This window comes from Anser cygnoides, chromosome 2, assembly GCF_040182565.1.
Source record: "Anser cygnoides isolate HZ-2024a breed goose chromosome 2, Taihu_goose_T2T_genome, whole genome shotgun sequence".
Classification (NCBI taxonomy): domain Eukaryota; kingdom Metazoa; phylum Chordata; class Aves; order Anseriformes; family Anatidae; genus Anser; species Anser cygnoides.
In genome coordinates this window covers 149,813,020-149,828,546 of record NC_089874.1, presented here as the reverse complement: position 1 = coordinate 149,828,546, position 15,527 = coordinate 149,813,020, and the positions used below count along the sequence as shown (strand labels likewise).

The 15,527-nt window shown below is 39.0% G+C and overlaps 1 protein-coding gene across 1 annotated transcript in view; it reads left to right on the top strand.

Moving 5' to 3' along the window:
* The window catches only part of ENPP2 (ectonucleotide pyrophosphatase/phosphodiesterase 2), a 71,750-nt gene that overhangs the window by 43,547 nt on the left and 12,676 nt on the right, over positions 1-15,527 (top strand). The window contains 9 exon segments of the mRNA XM_048071290.2: positions 1,928-2,083; positions 6,041-6,152; positions 7,534-7,659; positions 9,956-9,987; positions 10,783-10,910; positions 12,982-13,069; positions 13,208-13,295; positions 14,179-14,351; positions 14,638-14,689. Coding sequence (XP_047927247.1) covers positions 1,928-2,083; positions 6,041-6,152; positions 7,534-7,659; positions 9,956-9,987; positions 10,783-10,910; positions 12,982-13,069; positions 13,208-13,295; positions 14,179-14,351; positions 14,638-14,689 — 955 coding nt within the window.

Below are 15,527 nucleotides of genomic sequence, written 5' to 3'. Positions count from 1 at the left end.
GTTAGGGTGGTGTTATTTTATTTATTTATTTATTTGTTGTGGGACATGAATGAACTTCTTAAGAAGTACAATAGTGGGAAATACAGTCCACTGTATTTCCAGGAGTAGTTATGGGAGTTATCAAATATATGCTTGCTCTTGATTTACTTCTGCAATTTTTTTTTTCTTTCCCTCTGTGCTTTTGCAGTTGAACTCTGTTAGGTTGGTCCATCCGGGTCAAGAAGCAGAGCTTTGGCTGGCTAGTTACCCTTGTGATGTTACAGTTCCCCTCTGTAAGCGGGGAGGGATTTGTTTCCCTCCTCCATAACTCTGTTCTGACTCTTTTCAAGCAAGACTAAGATTTGGCTGGTTAATAAGAACTTGGCTTTTTTTTTTTTTCCTAGCTAACTTTTGTTTTTGAAAATAAAACACTCTAGAAATATACTACCGTAAGAGCTCTAAAACAGATTGAAATCTGGCATTGCTAAGCCGTTCCTGCTGCTCCTCTAACATGCTGTCTTGAGACGGCCATTTTCAGTGTTCAGACCTGGGTTTCCTGCGCTCGCGTGTTTCTGGCATTGTGAAGCTCTGTCTGAGCCGATTCAGAGACAGTAAAACGAGAATCCTTCCTTTTCCTGCCGCTCCTCTCATCAGGACTGCACAAAGCTTGAAGCGTTTTAAAAACAGAAAACTCTGGTGCTGCTTTATTAAAATGCCTTACTGGAGAGAGACGAATGAGACTGGACTAGAATCTCCTTTCCAGCTGCTTGCCTTGGAAGCAATGAAACAGCATGGCAGATGGTAACATCCCCTTCCTTCCCTTCCCTGTTTACATTGCTCTGTAACTGAACAACTGTGAGAAGCTGCCTAAACACATAGAAGTAAAATATCATCATAAATCACCGACTCATCTCAAGCCCACTCAGCGTGCTCCATTATACACAGCATACCGTAGTAAATATCCCCTGGTAGGCATTATCTGTCACTGCCTGCAATCCTCAGCAGTGCCAAAAGCCTGTGACTCATGTAAAGTCAGTGAGAGTGGTACAGTCTAAAATTGCGAGTGAGTTGATTAATGGGATAGCAAGTTTTTCCAGTTATGTCTTAAAAGGATTTCCCCTGCTGTAAGTCTATCCAGTTATTTATGCACAATTACCCACGTGAGATGTTGTACTGAAAGTGCTAGGAAAATTAAATTCTCAGGTTGCCCACAAAGTTGCTAATAAGGCAGGTAGCAGTGCAGCTTTCAGATGCTCTGCCACTAATAAATATGCCCTGCCTAGCTGATTTGAAGGATGCAAGCTCCATGCTGAGTCTCATCTATATAGCTTTGTCCTGCAGATCTGCAGTCCCCAAACACTGGCTAGTGGGGCTCTGGTGATTTCAGTGGGGTGCATGGCCTGGCACACAATGGTGGCACCTGCTGATACCTAGTGTCACTGATTCAGCCAAAAAGTGCGCATGGGAAACCTTGCAGAAAGCCATTTGGTCTGGACAGGCAGTAGTATTCATACCTGAACCATCAACAAAGTGAGATGTTGCATGTCAACCTGCCCTCTGCCCCAGGCAATTGCTAAATTTTATGCAATTAATTTTACTTACATTTAATTTACTTAAATTTTGTTATTATTAATGGATTAACAGTAGATCAATTAAAAAAAATACCCATAACTATTTATTTCCAAGACCAGAAGCCCCACCTATTTTCTGAAACACCATTTTCATTTGCTTTTATGCTGTATGCTCTTGTAACTGCTGTTCTGCTTTCAGTACAATTTGGTAGATTCCTCCCTAAAGAGAGACAGATACTAAATTGTTCAAATGCCCAAATTTTTGAAAAGGCCTCTATTTATGCTTCAGGATTAGCTTGCAGAGGTAGCTTTACTATCTGATGTGAGTCGAGACAGGCTTTTTTTCTGAGTCCAGACATCTCTCCCTGTCAGTACAGGAGAGTAGTTATGGCTCCCCTCTTACTACGCCTAAGAGACCTAAGAGAAAGCTTCCTCCTAAGAGGAGACAGGAAAGACCAGTTGCAGCTCCAAAGAAAAGAAGAAGGAAGGTACATAGAGTGGATCAATATTCTGCGGAAGCTCGTCGGAAGAAAGTAAGTTTACGTGTGTTCCAAAATTTTATGATGGAAGTGCTACTTTTTAGGCACTTCTCTAGCTTTACTTTTTTCAACTCAAGAATTCACTCCATGTTTGAGGTTGGGACTTTGGACAAAACTTCTATAAATGTACTGATGGACACAAAGGAGAGCAGCCAAAGCAGACCAAGTCTTCTGGGAGCTATGTTTTTCTTGTTTCAGACTGTTTGCTTTAGGGAAAGTCATCTTAAAACCTCTTTAAAATCCAGCCATCAGCTGGAGACAACGCCAGATAAATCCCTGGGAAGACACTACCAGTGTTGTCAGCCCTTGTGAGCTAGTACAAATTCTGCAATACGTGGTAGCCTCCATAACTTCCCAACACCTGAGAGCTTGGTGATTATTTGAGACTCTGTCTAGTCATCCTGACTGCGGAGACATCCTGAAAATGTGACTCATAAAATCTAAAAGGGAAAGAACTTGTAAAAGCTGTTTCAGAAATAATTATTTTAAAGGCAGTTTGTGACTTTGGAGGGTGAGTGATACTTGATTACATGATTTCGGAATGCCAGACTGCAATAGAATTGGTACATAAGTCTGTTTTAACGAGACAAAAGTCAATTAGGAATCACTTTGTTAGGAAAAAAAAAAAAAGAGGAAAAAGGGTATTCTTCAGTATATTGTCTTTCTCCACCTTGGCACTAAGTAACCCACTGTTAGGGGTTAGAGACCACTTCAGTATTTTTTTTTTTTTTTAATTTTAGAAATTTAACTAAATAATTCTAAAACTTAAAGAACCTAGGTATTCCTCCTTTAGGCTTCAAACAGAAGCCTTGGCACACTCCACTGTATCCTAAAAAACAATACCTCTTCTCAATACCCATTTTGTGGGGTATTTTTTAACTTGTGAAGGGGCAGACAGGGACACACAGCTTCAAGAACATTTAGCACAGATTTACCAGAGAGAACTTATAACTGCTGTGGATGATATTTCTATTACTCATTAATTTACCTTTCCAAGTTATAGCCATCTGGCATAAAATATTATAGATAACCTGTAACATTCCTGCTGATGTGAGCATAAGCAACTCTCCTACTTCCCTCCATCTCTTTCTTTTCTCTAAATGAAAAATTCATACAACCTTTTTGTCCCTAAAGAAATCTTCTTGATGAGTTGACTTTGAATTTATCAGTATTATTTTAGAAAAAAGCATCCTAGTTTTACATGATAATTGCCATCATACCTGCCATCATACCTTTCACGATAATACCAACTCTTTATTCTAGGAACATCTTAGATATTCATATATCTTGAAAGGTAAAATGCTTTTCTACGGCTTTCCGGAGTCCTGATATCAACATATTGGGTGAAGATAGGTATATGCAAGAGTTTTGTTTTTTCACCAACAACTCTCTGGAAGTTGCCTCCGAGAAAAAACATGAGCTGTAAGAACAGCACATCAACATAAAAAAATCCTTGCCTGGATATGCCACTTACTGCCAGCCTTAGGTTGCAAAGATCAGTTGAGGAACAAGTTGAGTGTTGTATAGAGTATAGAGATAACTGAACAGACATATAGAGATGTACAGAGATAACTGAACTTCAAAAGTGAAGAGAGAATGCAATGGGATGAAGAAATACTGGTGAGGGCCATTCTCTGAGCTGCTTTGAACACAGTCAAGGTAGTAAAAATGGCAGAGTGGGAAGAGGGTTTTTTGTGTTTTTCTGTGCAAGTCTTGTTTCTTTTAAGAACAGATTTTTTCAATTATATTGACTTCTTATAGTTTCAGAAATGTCTCTTCTGACTTAGACATGAAATTGGGAAAGGGGTAGCTGAACAAAATTATCACCAATCCTTGAAATCTTTGCAAGTCTCCTGACAAAAGTAAACATTGATGGGAAATCCACCTGGATTTCCAGTTTCCCTAAATTAGCATTGGTTCTGAGTAAAAGTTGTATTTCCTTATATGATTGATGTTGTACAAATAGAGTCCCATAAAAATGTAGTTCCCAGTCACTGAAAAATCATAGAATATCCAAGTTGGAAGGGACCCAGCAAGGATTATAGAGTCCAACTACTGGGTCCCCAAAGGACCAACCAAAAAAAAAAATAAATCAGACCATGTGTCTGAGAGGGTTGTCCAAATGCATCTTGAACTCTGGCAGGCTCGGTGCCGTGACCACTGCCCTGGGGAGCCTGTCCCAGTGCCCGACCACCTCTGGGTGCAGAACCTTTCCCTAACCCCCAGCCTGACCCTCCCCTGTCCCAGCTCCACGCCGTTCCCTCGGGTCCTGTCGCTGTCCCCAGAGAGCAGAGCTCAGCGCCTTCCCCTCCGCTCCCCTCGTGAGGGAGCTGCAGGCCGCCATGAGGCCTCCCCTCAGTCTCTTCTCCAGGCTGAACAATCCAAGTGACTTCAGCCGCTCCTCATACATCTTCCCCTCTAGATCATTTACCATCTTTGCTCTCCTTTGGACACTCTCTAACAGCTTAATATCTTTCTTACACTGATGCACCCAAGACTGCACACAGTACTCAAGGTGAGGCCACACCAGTGCAGAGTTGAGCGGGACAGTCCCTTCCCTTGACTGGCTAGCAATGTCATTCTTGGTGCACCCCAGGAATTTCTCCTTAGTTGAGAGTGAGAAAATGCTGAAAGAGGCAATTTTCTTGTAGCCATTTTTTCTTTTTTTTCTCCCTAAACTTGAAATGTTTCATCGTTCTAACAAAACTAACTTAGACTTTCATAAACTAAAATACTTCAAAATCGTACCCCTTGTTTGAACATCTTACGGTTTATAGTAACTGTTCCCCCTGTTCCTACCATGACCCTATCTCCCATGAGCTGCTTCTCTGTGTATTTATAGTGCCATGTGGGAGATGACATTTTCTGTCTCATATACTATCAGATTCATCTGACATCAATCCCTTAATGATTCAGGCAGAGAGAGAATTTCTGAACCATCTCTTTCTGGGTCATATCTTTTCTTCTCTGAAAAACCTGCCAAAATCTATTTTTTTCTGATGCAAAAGCTGTTAGCATTCTGTTTTTCACTGGGAGGATATTTTGCTCTTCATACTTGGACCAGCTAAATCAAACAGACAAGTGAGGAGGAACTCAGTGAGAAGTGTTTTCATCTCAAAACCAGAACAAAGTCTGAGTCCTCTGCCTAAAATCTTATGTTAAAGCATCTCCCTTCCCTGTACTGTATGGTAAAAATGTCTCATTTTCTTAAAGCTAAAACCTCAATCCTGTGAGTGTGTCTTGGTGTTTACTTCTTTCTTTCTTTCTTTCTTTTTTCTTGTTTTAATGTAAAAGAAGCTTAAATGAAGAAATCACAGTACTGTATCTGTGTCTTCTGAGGCCTTCTGGCAATTGTGCCAAAACTGTCATTTGAGATTTTGGAAACTGTTGACTTTGAAGCTGAAGATTGCTCCCTCAGAGCCCCATGTGCTACTCAAGTGACTTGCATGTCGTCATCCTAGTATCAGATGTCTTTTGAAGTGAATTTCATTAAGTAATTTGGGATATGAATCCCAAGTCCAAAACGTCATTTCATGTTCATGTCCTGACTAAACCATTCACATAAAATAGCCATTTACAAGGAGTTGTTTGTCTCCAAGAAACAAACTGAACCCCAGTCTCACATATATTCCTCTAATATCTAGAAAAATCATTTTGTATTGTTTTACCAAACGTACATATGTCCATGGGAGCACTAAGATCAGCCATAAAGATCTTCTGCTGTCTTGTGACAGCATCTCAGCAGCACTTTCTCATGATGAAATCATGGTAAGGATATAAGAATGGAAATGGTACAATAACTGTAGGTGAAACAGCTCAGCCAAGGCTTTGCCTCTTGACCTGGATGTTGTCCCATCAGAGTTTTGCCAAAGGACCTTTACTTGTAGTAGAAGGGGGGAGCATTGCAATGACAATTAACGTTTTTGTTTTCATTTCTGCATATTTGTACAGATGATGGTAAATCCCCTGAGAGAGATTGACAAGACAGTAGGACAGTTAATGGATGGACTGAAACAGCTGAAACTACATCGATGTGTTAATGTCATATTTGTTGGTGATCATGGTAAAATAAAAAATGTTCTGTTTCATTATACAAATGCTTGAGCAATATAGCTGTATATATTATAGGGGTTTAAAAGAAAGTTCCGTTTAAGATATTTTTGTGCCTTTTTTTTTTTTCTAGCAGTTTAAGTACCAAAACACAGCCAGTGTTGACAGACAACTCCACTCTCCTGTTAATTGTCATTGGAGGACAATTCTCTTTCATATCAGGGATCTGAGTATTTATATCTCTAGAATTTTTAATAACCTGGCATTTCTAATATCATATCCAAGCATAGCTCTCCTTGCATGTATTGGAAGGCCATACTGTTCCTAGAATAGTCTTTTTGCCAGTTTTTATAGAAAAAAAGAATTTGGTAGCACTGTTCTCTTTTTCATGAGGAGAGAATTAGAACTTTACAGCAAGACCTTTCCATGGCAATTAGTGGGACAAGTTATCCTACTAGGAGAAGACTGTAATATCTGTAAGGGGCTGTATCCAGCTTGGATGGAAAATGTCATCAAAACAATGAAGGAAGGAGGAAAAACAGCTAAAAGATATTTCAGGGTCAGATGGAGAGTCACCAAAAAGCAGATACATTATTGTTAGGTCTCATTATTTGGAAATTGGAAGAAGCTTTGTAATGAGAAGAAATAGTAAATATTAGCAAAGATAATGTTTTATTAAGGAAAATTGTGACCATGTTTGAGATAAACCTGCTTTTGCGTAACATTTCAGCAATGCTACTAGAAGTCACAAACTAATCATAAGGAGTAAGGAGTACTGTTCTGTTCAGGACTTTGTTTATGGAAGTCTCACAAGAACATCTAAATTAGCAATAAAAGGGACTACGCCTCCTTTCTGGCTGTGGGGGGAGAGGGATAAGGACAGGAAGAATTTCCAGGGGAGGTGGTTCTGTGCTGAGAACTGACTGTGACTGGCAACACATTCCTCCCCACCACAAACAACTGTAGGAGAGAATTGTTTATCTGTGTCTGCCTTAGAACAGACCACCAACAGACAATACCTTTTGTGTGCAACTTCTCTTAAAATCCTTTGTTTAAAAAAATCAACAACCCCAAAGTAGTACACTAAACCAGAAACAGACTTTGATTTTTCCATGAGCTTAGTTTGGAGATGTGTCAGTGCACACATGGTGTATGTGGTGCTTGTTACTACAATGTTGAGTCTGGTATTTCTCTTGTGTAAGCAAGTGCTAAAAGCACCCCTAGTTTGGCTCCTACCAGTGTCTGATGTTGGAATTAGATGACTGGAAAGAACAAGAATAGGATTTGTCACCCAAAAGAAAAGAATACACGGTCTGTTTGGTGTTTCTTTCTGTGCTGTTTTGGAAAACATGTTTATTTTCAAGCTGGATTAAATTTGCATTTTCCTTCTGCAGGGATGGAAGACACTACTTGTGAAAGAACTGAATTTTTAAGCAACTATCTGACCAACGTGGAAGATATCATTTTGCTGCCAGGATCTTTAGGGCGAATTCGCCCTAGGTCTAGCAATAACCTAAAGTGTAAGTTAATTTAATTGTACTTTTTATGTCCTGAGAACTAGACTCCATCCCTTCCTTGGGATGATGTTTTCCGAAGGTTGTAAATTTGCAGTGTGTTGGCAGGACATTCAAAGGGAAGCTCACTGAGGACCGTCTTGTTCACACATCCCACAGTGTTAGAGCTGTGTCAAGTGGATGGCTGAAATGTTCTGGGTTAGAAATCACTTGTTTTGGTAAGGAGAAGGGGACATCTTGAAGCCAGTTTCAGACAGCAGCCTACATGTCTTTAGAAGTTTATGCACTTCTCCTCTGACAATAAAAATGGGACTGGAGGGAGCTTAGTACCACATGGATTGGAAATAAGAACAGTGTCTGATACCTTTTCTGAGCTGATGGAAAAAAGTGAATTGTTAATTTTGAATTCAGTAGCTTCTTCATGCTTTTGGCATAGATGAAGAACAGAGCAGGTTACTAAATAGCAACAGACTGGGGATGTTGAAGAATATAAGGGGAACTGTAGAGCATGCATTCAGATCCTATAGCAATCGGAAAGCTGTCTGTTTTTTGTGAATGCTGTTAGAAACAAACCCTGCCTTGATGTTTGAGATTAGCTGATATTCCATGAGAGTGTTCAGGACTCAGACAGGAGTGAAGCTTAGCTCTGTGATTTAAGGCAATGCTGATCCAGCTGCCCACCATGGCTCTTCTGAGGACCACCACCTCCAGGGCAGCAGTCCCAGGACAGGGCTCTCTCACAACCACTCTGGTTCAGTGTACTGACACAATCCTGGTTTTGTCAACAGTTTAACTACTGATCAAACAGTGAAATTCATAAACTAAACATAATTGCGTATGTTGTTGCAAAGTATGCTACAAGGGTGGTAACTTTTGGTAGAGGGGAAGATCAGATAGCTGGGACAACCAACTGACCCCTCACAGCAATTCAGATATACCTAGGCTGAGGACAGATTTCACAAAAAAATTGGCCTTTGAAGATTAAAGATTTCTAGAATGGTAGCAGAAATCATAAGAATGTGGTAAAACTTTAAGATAGCGATTTATTTATTTTACTAGTAGCTATTTTTTTCTGTGTATTTATGCTCTAAGAATAGGGGATGAGTGTATAAAGATCTGTTGAAAATAGTGTGTATATTGATACAACCTACTAGACTAGCATAAAGACTGAATTCCTGTTCTTCAGTGTGCTAAAAACTTATATTTCAGTTCCTCTAAGAAGATTTTTTGAAGATCTTTCAATCCTTGAATTCCCAAATTGCTGGGCAAAATTAGCTTTCTTTGGAGGATAAATGGCCATATGTTCCAAAAAGATCAGTTAGTCTGAGTGACCTCCAGTTCATACTTAGGTTTTCCTGCAAAACCATTTTCCTCTTTTGGCTCCTTTCCACAGCTTCCCAGCTGAATCAAATAAACTGTTTGAACATAGAAGAAAGAAGCGTATTTTTTAATTTTAGATCTGAGGTTTACCCCTGTTAATTGGCAAATCACCATCTTTTTTATTTTTTCCATTTTATTCCATAATATTGTGTCAAGACCTGCAGATACACCTCTGCAATGGACAAGTGTGTAACTTGTATTTTAGGATTCAGCAGAACTCATTTCAAACTCAGCAACATCATGCCTTCAGCAACCAAAACAATAAGAGTTAAGCAAAAGATTTTTCTCTTACTAAGATATTCTCCTTGCCTGTTTTTTTCTCTGAGGACTGAAAAAATGAGTTTTTGTCACTCTGGAAGAAGACAGAGTTAATTTGGGCTAGTTTGGAGCTTTCTGCATTTTGTGTGTCCCTTTCACAGTCCAAAGATGTATTCTATATATTTTACTGTGGCTTTCACTTATTCTGTAGTAGACTATGAACTGTGTGAAATGCTAAGAGACAAAATCTACAACATATATATCTTATTGTTTTTAAGGGAGCATATTGTTGCATTCAGTTGTGCCTTCAAAATCTTTCAGGGAAAGTCTTTGAGGATGATTTTGTATTTTAAAGTAAAGTGATCATAAGACTTGAAATGATGTTTTCAGAAAATAGAATAAATGTTCAACTAAGGCCCAACTCATAAAGCAGTGAGCAACATTACCTGAGCAACCAAAATACCATTAAGTAAAGGAGAACAGGTTAAACTTAGTTTTTGTTCAGGATATCCCATCCTATGTATACAGTGTACTTTTTTAGTAAAGATCAACAAATATTCATGAGGAATCCTTCTGTAAAAATACGTTCTTACCTTGTGATTTCTTCTGCAAATTACTTGGTTTTATATATTTTTCTTTTTGTTTGTTTGTTTTTGCTTAACAGATGACCCTAAAGTGATTGTTGCCAACCTTACAGTAAGTATTTAGCACTGCTCACTTCATATCTTAATTCGAGGCATTATTCAGCATTACCTCCTCACTCTTCAGGCAGGAAAACCAACCATTAACATGAATAAAGAGTTTAAAATGGTGCCCTTCATGAGTACAGATTAATGTTTGTCATAAATTCCACTGTTTGTTGCTGAAGTCGCTTTTATAACCTTTTTGGGCAGTGCTGAGCCAGAATCTCCCTGACCGTCTTGACTCTCTGAATTGAGTCTATTTATTCGTTCCTTCAGAAATGGAAAGTAATCTTTTAGGGTAAATATTTTACTAGCACTTTGAAGATGCTGAAAAAGTTCATTTGATAGCCTTCAACCATAACCCTGCTCTTAATGGAAAAAAAAGTATTTAAAATGAAAGCTGATTTAAAAAAATAAATAAATCAAATTTACTAACCAGGCTGCTTTGAATATATCTGCAGACTAGATGTATTTTCAGCATTCAGCTTTCCTCTAAAATTTAATCTTTGGTCCAATTAGAATAAAATTCTTCATCTACGAGTTAAGTAAGCATGACGTTTTGTTTTGCATGATGCTTTCAAAAAGACTGTCATGAGAATGAAGTTTTCCAAAATCTTTGAATGACCCCCTGTGCCCTGGTCTTACGTAAATATTGCACAGAAGGGGCTGGGCTGTGTACTCTAGATGTACACATTGTTTTCAAGACATCATCAATAATGTGCTTAACAGCTTGGTTTCTGTAGTTCAAGGTTTCGTGTGCCTCTGAGCTAACTGACAGTAGTGTTGTCTGTAACCATTTCTTTTTCAGTGCAGAAAGCCAGACCAGCACTTTAAGCCGTACTTGAAACATCACCTTCCTAAACGCTTGCACTACGCTTACAACCGACGAATTGAGGATGTCCATTTACTGGTGGATCGCAAGTGGCATGTGGCAAGGTAGACTTTGCTTTCAGCCTGATTTTTCAGCCTTTCTTTCTGAGGAAGCAAGCCACCTGGGACTGCTCTGTCTGTCAGCATCCTGCTCCTGCCACCTGGCAACAAGAGGAGTTTTGAACTCCTGGTGAGGTTCAGACATATTAGGTGTAGGGTCGCAGAACGCAAAATTGTTTTCAAGTTTGGGAAAATATGTAGTTTGATAAAAGAGAGAAACCCAGATTAGTTTATGCAAGCAACAGTGTGGTTTTTGACCAATTAGCTCACATATAGGAGCTAATAGTTGTTTTTTTTTTGTAAGGTAAAAACTTATTAAAACCAGGAAGTGGAGAATATGAGAGGAAGCGGAAGGCATTATGTGACCAGGGGAGGTCAGGGAGCAAGGGGTCGAGGGGATGAACTGGGTAACTGGAAAGAAAATAGAGACATTGGCAGAGTGGATGAAAGCCTGAGAACACGTGAAAGGGTATTACAGGACTGGCGCTGAAATGCCTGTAGCATATTGTGTTTTGAAACAAATCTACAGCAAACCACGATGCTTTAGCTCAGAGCAAGCCCTATTTTGGCCTGGTCTTCATGATATGCCTCTGAATTTACAGTTATAAAACATAGGCAATTTTTAATATTCTTAGTTAAAAACTGTTTGAGAAAAACAAGTTGGCACTTATATGTATGGAGTGAAGAGTAGAGGAACAGCCTTTATATACAAATTGCACACCCCTTTCTGTGTTAATATATATTTTTCTTACTTTCATCCTTTGACATGTGTATTACAGTATAGGAATGGCTGAGCCTTAATGCATGAAGCTGACTCAGTGGTTCTTGGAAGATGACACAGATTTTGGCTTACGGTATTCTGTTATGAGCTTTAAATTATGGTACTTTTCTTTGCCTGTATAGCTGCCAGGCAAACATACGGTGTGTTGTAAGTGCCTTTTGACATCTGTGCTTATCTTCCTGTGAATTATGCAAGGATCACTCTGCTGAAGCAGTGAATGAGAAATCCCAATTGCTTTCTTGCATAACTCCACTAGCTAGTTGGCCGTTTGCCTTGTACAGTTTCTGTGGCTAGGGTTCATGTACATTTCAAAGAAGTAGACTGTTTTAGGCCTATAACATTTCTTAGTGTTTTTTTTTTTTTATATTTTTTTTTTTTTACTGGAACTGATGTAATGGAAGTGGAGGGTCCAGGCTGATTTGCATTTATTCTTATTAATCACCCCAGACTTATTATTTTGCATATTTATTCATTAGATGTTTTGACATCTTGTTCACCAATAAACCATTTGTTAATGTAAATATAATTCATTGTATATTCACAGGCAGGAAAATGGTTGTTATTGACCCGCTTGCCATAATTCTAGTAATTTCCAAGGCCAAAATCAAACTTTGGCAGAGCATCTTTTCTATACTGATGAAGAAATTAACTTGTAGGGTAACCTGGTCCACTCCATGGATTGCATATACATGGCCTTCATAAAACTGAATGCAAAAAAGTATTTGGGAACAAGCTGATAATTATAATTCCTATGATACAACACTTATTTTTTTTCCCACATATTTTGTAAAATAGGACTCGGCAACAGGCCAATAATTACCATTCCTACGATATAGCACTTATTTTCCTATATATTTTTCTTCATTACAATCTTTCCCTTCTTTTCCCTCCAGCTTTTTTGTATTGGGTTGAAGGTGAATGGTTACAGTTTTGTATGACGTTTGCATCATTGTCATGGTCTCAAAAGTGCTCTATTGGCTTTTTGCAAACTGGGGGAACACGATCTGAAATACTTCCAGACTGTAGGAGAAGGTGTGATATGAGGAAGTTTTGCAAAAACAATTGCCTTACCAGCCATTTAATTATCAGTGAATAAGATTTGGCTCTTAGGTTTGTATAGTGGGAGCAGTGGGAGAATCCATGGGCTTGTCAGATGAACCTGCAGTACCCAGGACTGCAATACAGGAAAGATGAGCAATGCCTTGAAAACTTATCCCACCTGTCCCCAAAGTACGTTGTCCAGTCAGCCAAAGTACCTCCACCTTTGAGAAAATTGCTAATATTTTTTCAATTTAGGAAAGCTGTGGATGTTTACAAGAAACCAACAGGAAAATGTTTCTTCCATGGAGACCATGGCTATGACAATAAGATAAACAGCATGCAGGTAAGGGCAATGCAGTAACCTTTACAGGGGGGTCATTAAGGCAGAAGAAATCTGAGTTTTTTAAAATGTAAATATTCACTGAAAAAAAACACCCTGCCTTTAATGCTTTTTTCTCTTTTCTCTCTCTCTTTTTTAAAGACTGTTTTCATTGGTTACGGACCTACATTCAAATACAAGACCAAAGTACCTCCTTTTGAAAACATTGAACTTTACAATGTCATGTGTGGTAAGATACCTGCTTGAGGAGTTATAAGAGAAACATGCTGCTTTACCCAAGGGGGCTTATTTAGGCACTCGTGAGCTCGTGCCCTTACACCCTCCGAGAGTCCCTTCCCAAATGCTTCTCTTTTGGCCTGGGGGGGCTGAAGGCATTTCTCAGGGGCCTTGGTTTGCTCTGCTCTAGCAGCTGGTCGATAAAGGGTATTAACACAGATTTGCTGCACACAGCTCAGCAGAGATCAAATATGCACCACTACTGTGTGTGGTGTCCACACTTCGTTAGTCTAGGAAGGAGGCTTCTGCACCTGCATGTCTCATGGAGCAGCTCAAGGGGGATCACTTAGCTTTCTGTGACACCTCCTGGTATGATTGTTTCTTAAACTCTTACTGTAGACATGAAGTAGAATCTGATGCTGTATACAGACATTCAGTATAACCTTTTCTTTAATAATGATTTTCCAAGGGAGTAAGACCTCCTAGCTGAAGGTATAATTATTTTTTTCCCCAAGCATGAAATAACAAAAAGGTAGTTTTTCCTTACCTATAAAGCAGGTGACTAATAACAGTGTTCCAGGTGGTTGATGTAAGGTCACCACATTGACTGTAGGCTTGTTTTGGAAACTGCAGGAGTAGTTATATAATAAAACTCTTTTCCAGTGTCTTCATACAAATTAACCTTCTTGTCATAAAGGCTACCATACTATTCGGGCAGGATTTACAATTTTATGATTTACACAAAAGATTAGCATTTTTATTACATTAAAAGAATTCATTAGCACATTATGGATGTAAACAGTATTGAAAAAAAATGTCTTAGCTATAAGTAGAGATACTGCTGAATACATGTTTGCAATCTAACCATCATTAATTTGCTGTGGGTATTTTCATAGATCTGCTTGGATTAAAGCCTGCTCCTAACAACGGCACCCATGGAAGTTTAAATCACCTGCTGAGAGCCAATGTTTACAAACCCACTGTGCCAGATGAAGTTGCTAAACCACTTTACCCTGTAGCTCTACCTTCTGCATCAGACTTTGATATAGGATGTACATGTGATGATAAGGTAGGTGTTTAGGATCTGCTGATACTCCCACTATTAGCCATAAATGTCTAGTAAAGTTTATAGCCATTACAGCTGTTTCAAGAGAGTTCGAGCTGCAAAAATTCCCCAGATCCTTCCTGTGAAACCTTCTGTGCCCTTTTGGAACAATTATTGCTTCTTGGAAAACAGGAAACAAGAAAGTTGTCTGTGTTTTATAGTGCTAGTTTTGTTTTGCTAGATGCCTAGTAAAACAAGATGTCAGAATGCTCCAGTGACCTTAATCTTTTTCCTTTTTTCTCTTCTTGAGAAGAACAAGTTGGATGAACTCAATAAGCGCTTTCATGTCAAGGGAACTGAAGGTAAGAACCTGGTGCCTCAGTTAATAAAAGCTATTTTTGTTTTCTTTTGCAAGCTAGTTTGCATCACTGATACCAGAAAAACTCCTGTTTTGTTTTAGTTAACGTGTAGTAAACTAACTTTCCAAAAAACTGTCAAAAGAGCATACAGACATGGACAAAATTAAGATCACATGAAGAAGTGCGTGCTGTTTCTGCACCTGGAACTAAAGAATTCCTTGAAGTGAGATGAATTTTAGTTCTTTTTTCCATCACCATTAGGAGATTTAATGTCTGCTGTGGAAGCAGAGAAATGAAGAAAGGAGAGGGAGCATGAGGCAATGCTCCATTCAACCACAAGCAATAGATGGGATAAAAAGCATAGACCAAATCTGCACACTCTGGTTTACCAGTGTTCATCAGACTTAGGTTTCACCAGGTCATTGGTAAAGCTGCTTTGACAATCCCTGACTGGTTCTGTAATGCTTGGTTTTTAGGGTGTAGGTTATCCACTGAACTATTGGCAAACAAGTGCACAAATGCTCTGGTTCAGGGATACTCCATGCAATTTTGTCCCTCACCAGTGTTCAGGTTTCTCCTGGGAGAAAGCATCCTCTGCTCTTCTGGACGCTGGCTCCTGTGCTCTTGATGATGTATGCCAGCACTGAAGTTCATTCATCTGCACTCTCAGCCATGTCAGGGCTGTGATCCAAGTTAACATGTGGCAATAACAATTTACAGCATTTTCCTTATCATAACAATCTATATTTCTTCTTGTCCAACTGAGAGAATTCTGAAACTTTGCATTTATATTGAAGTTTAGAACTGAGGTACTTCAAATCAGGCTTCTCAGATGAATAAG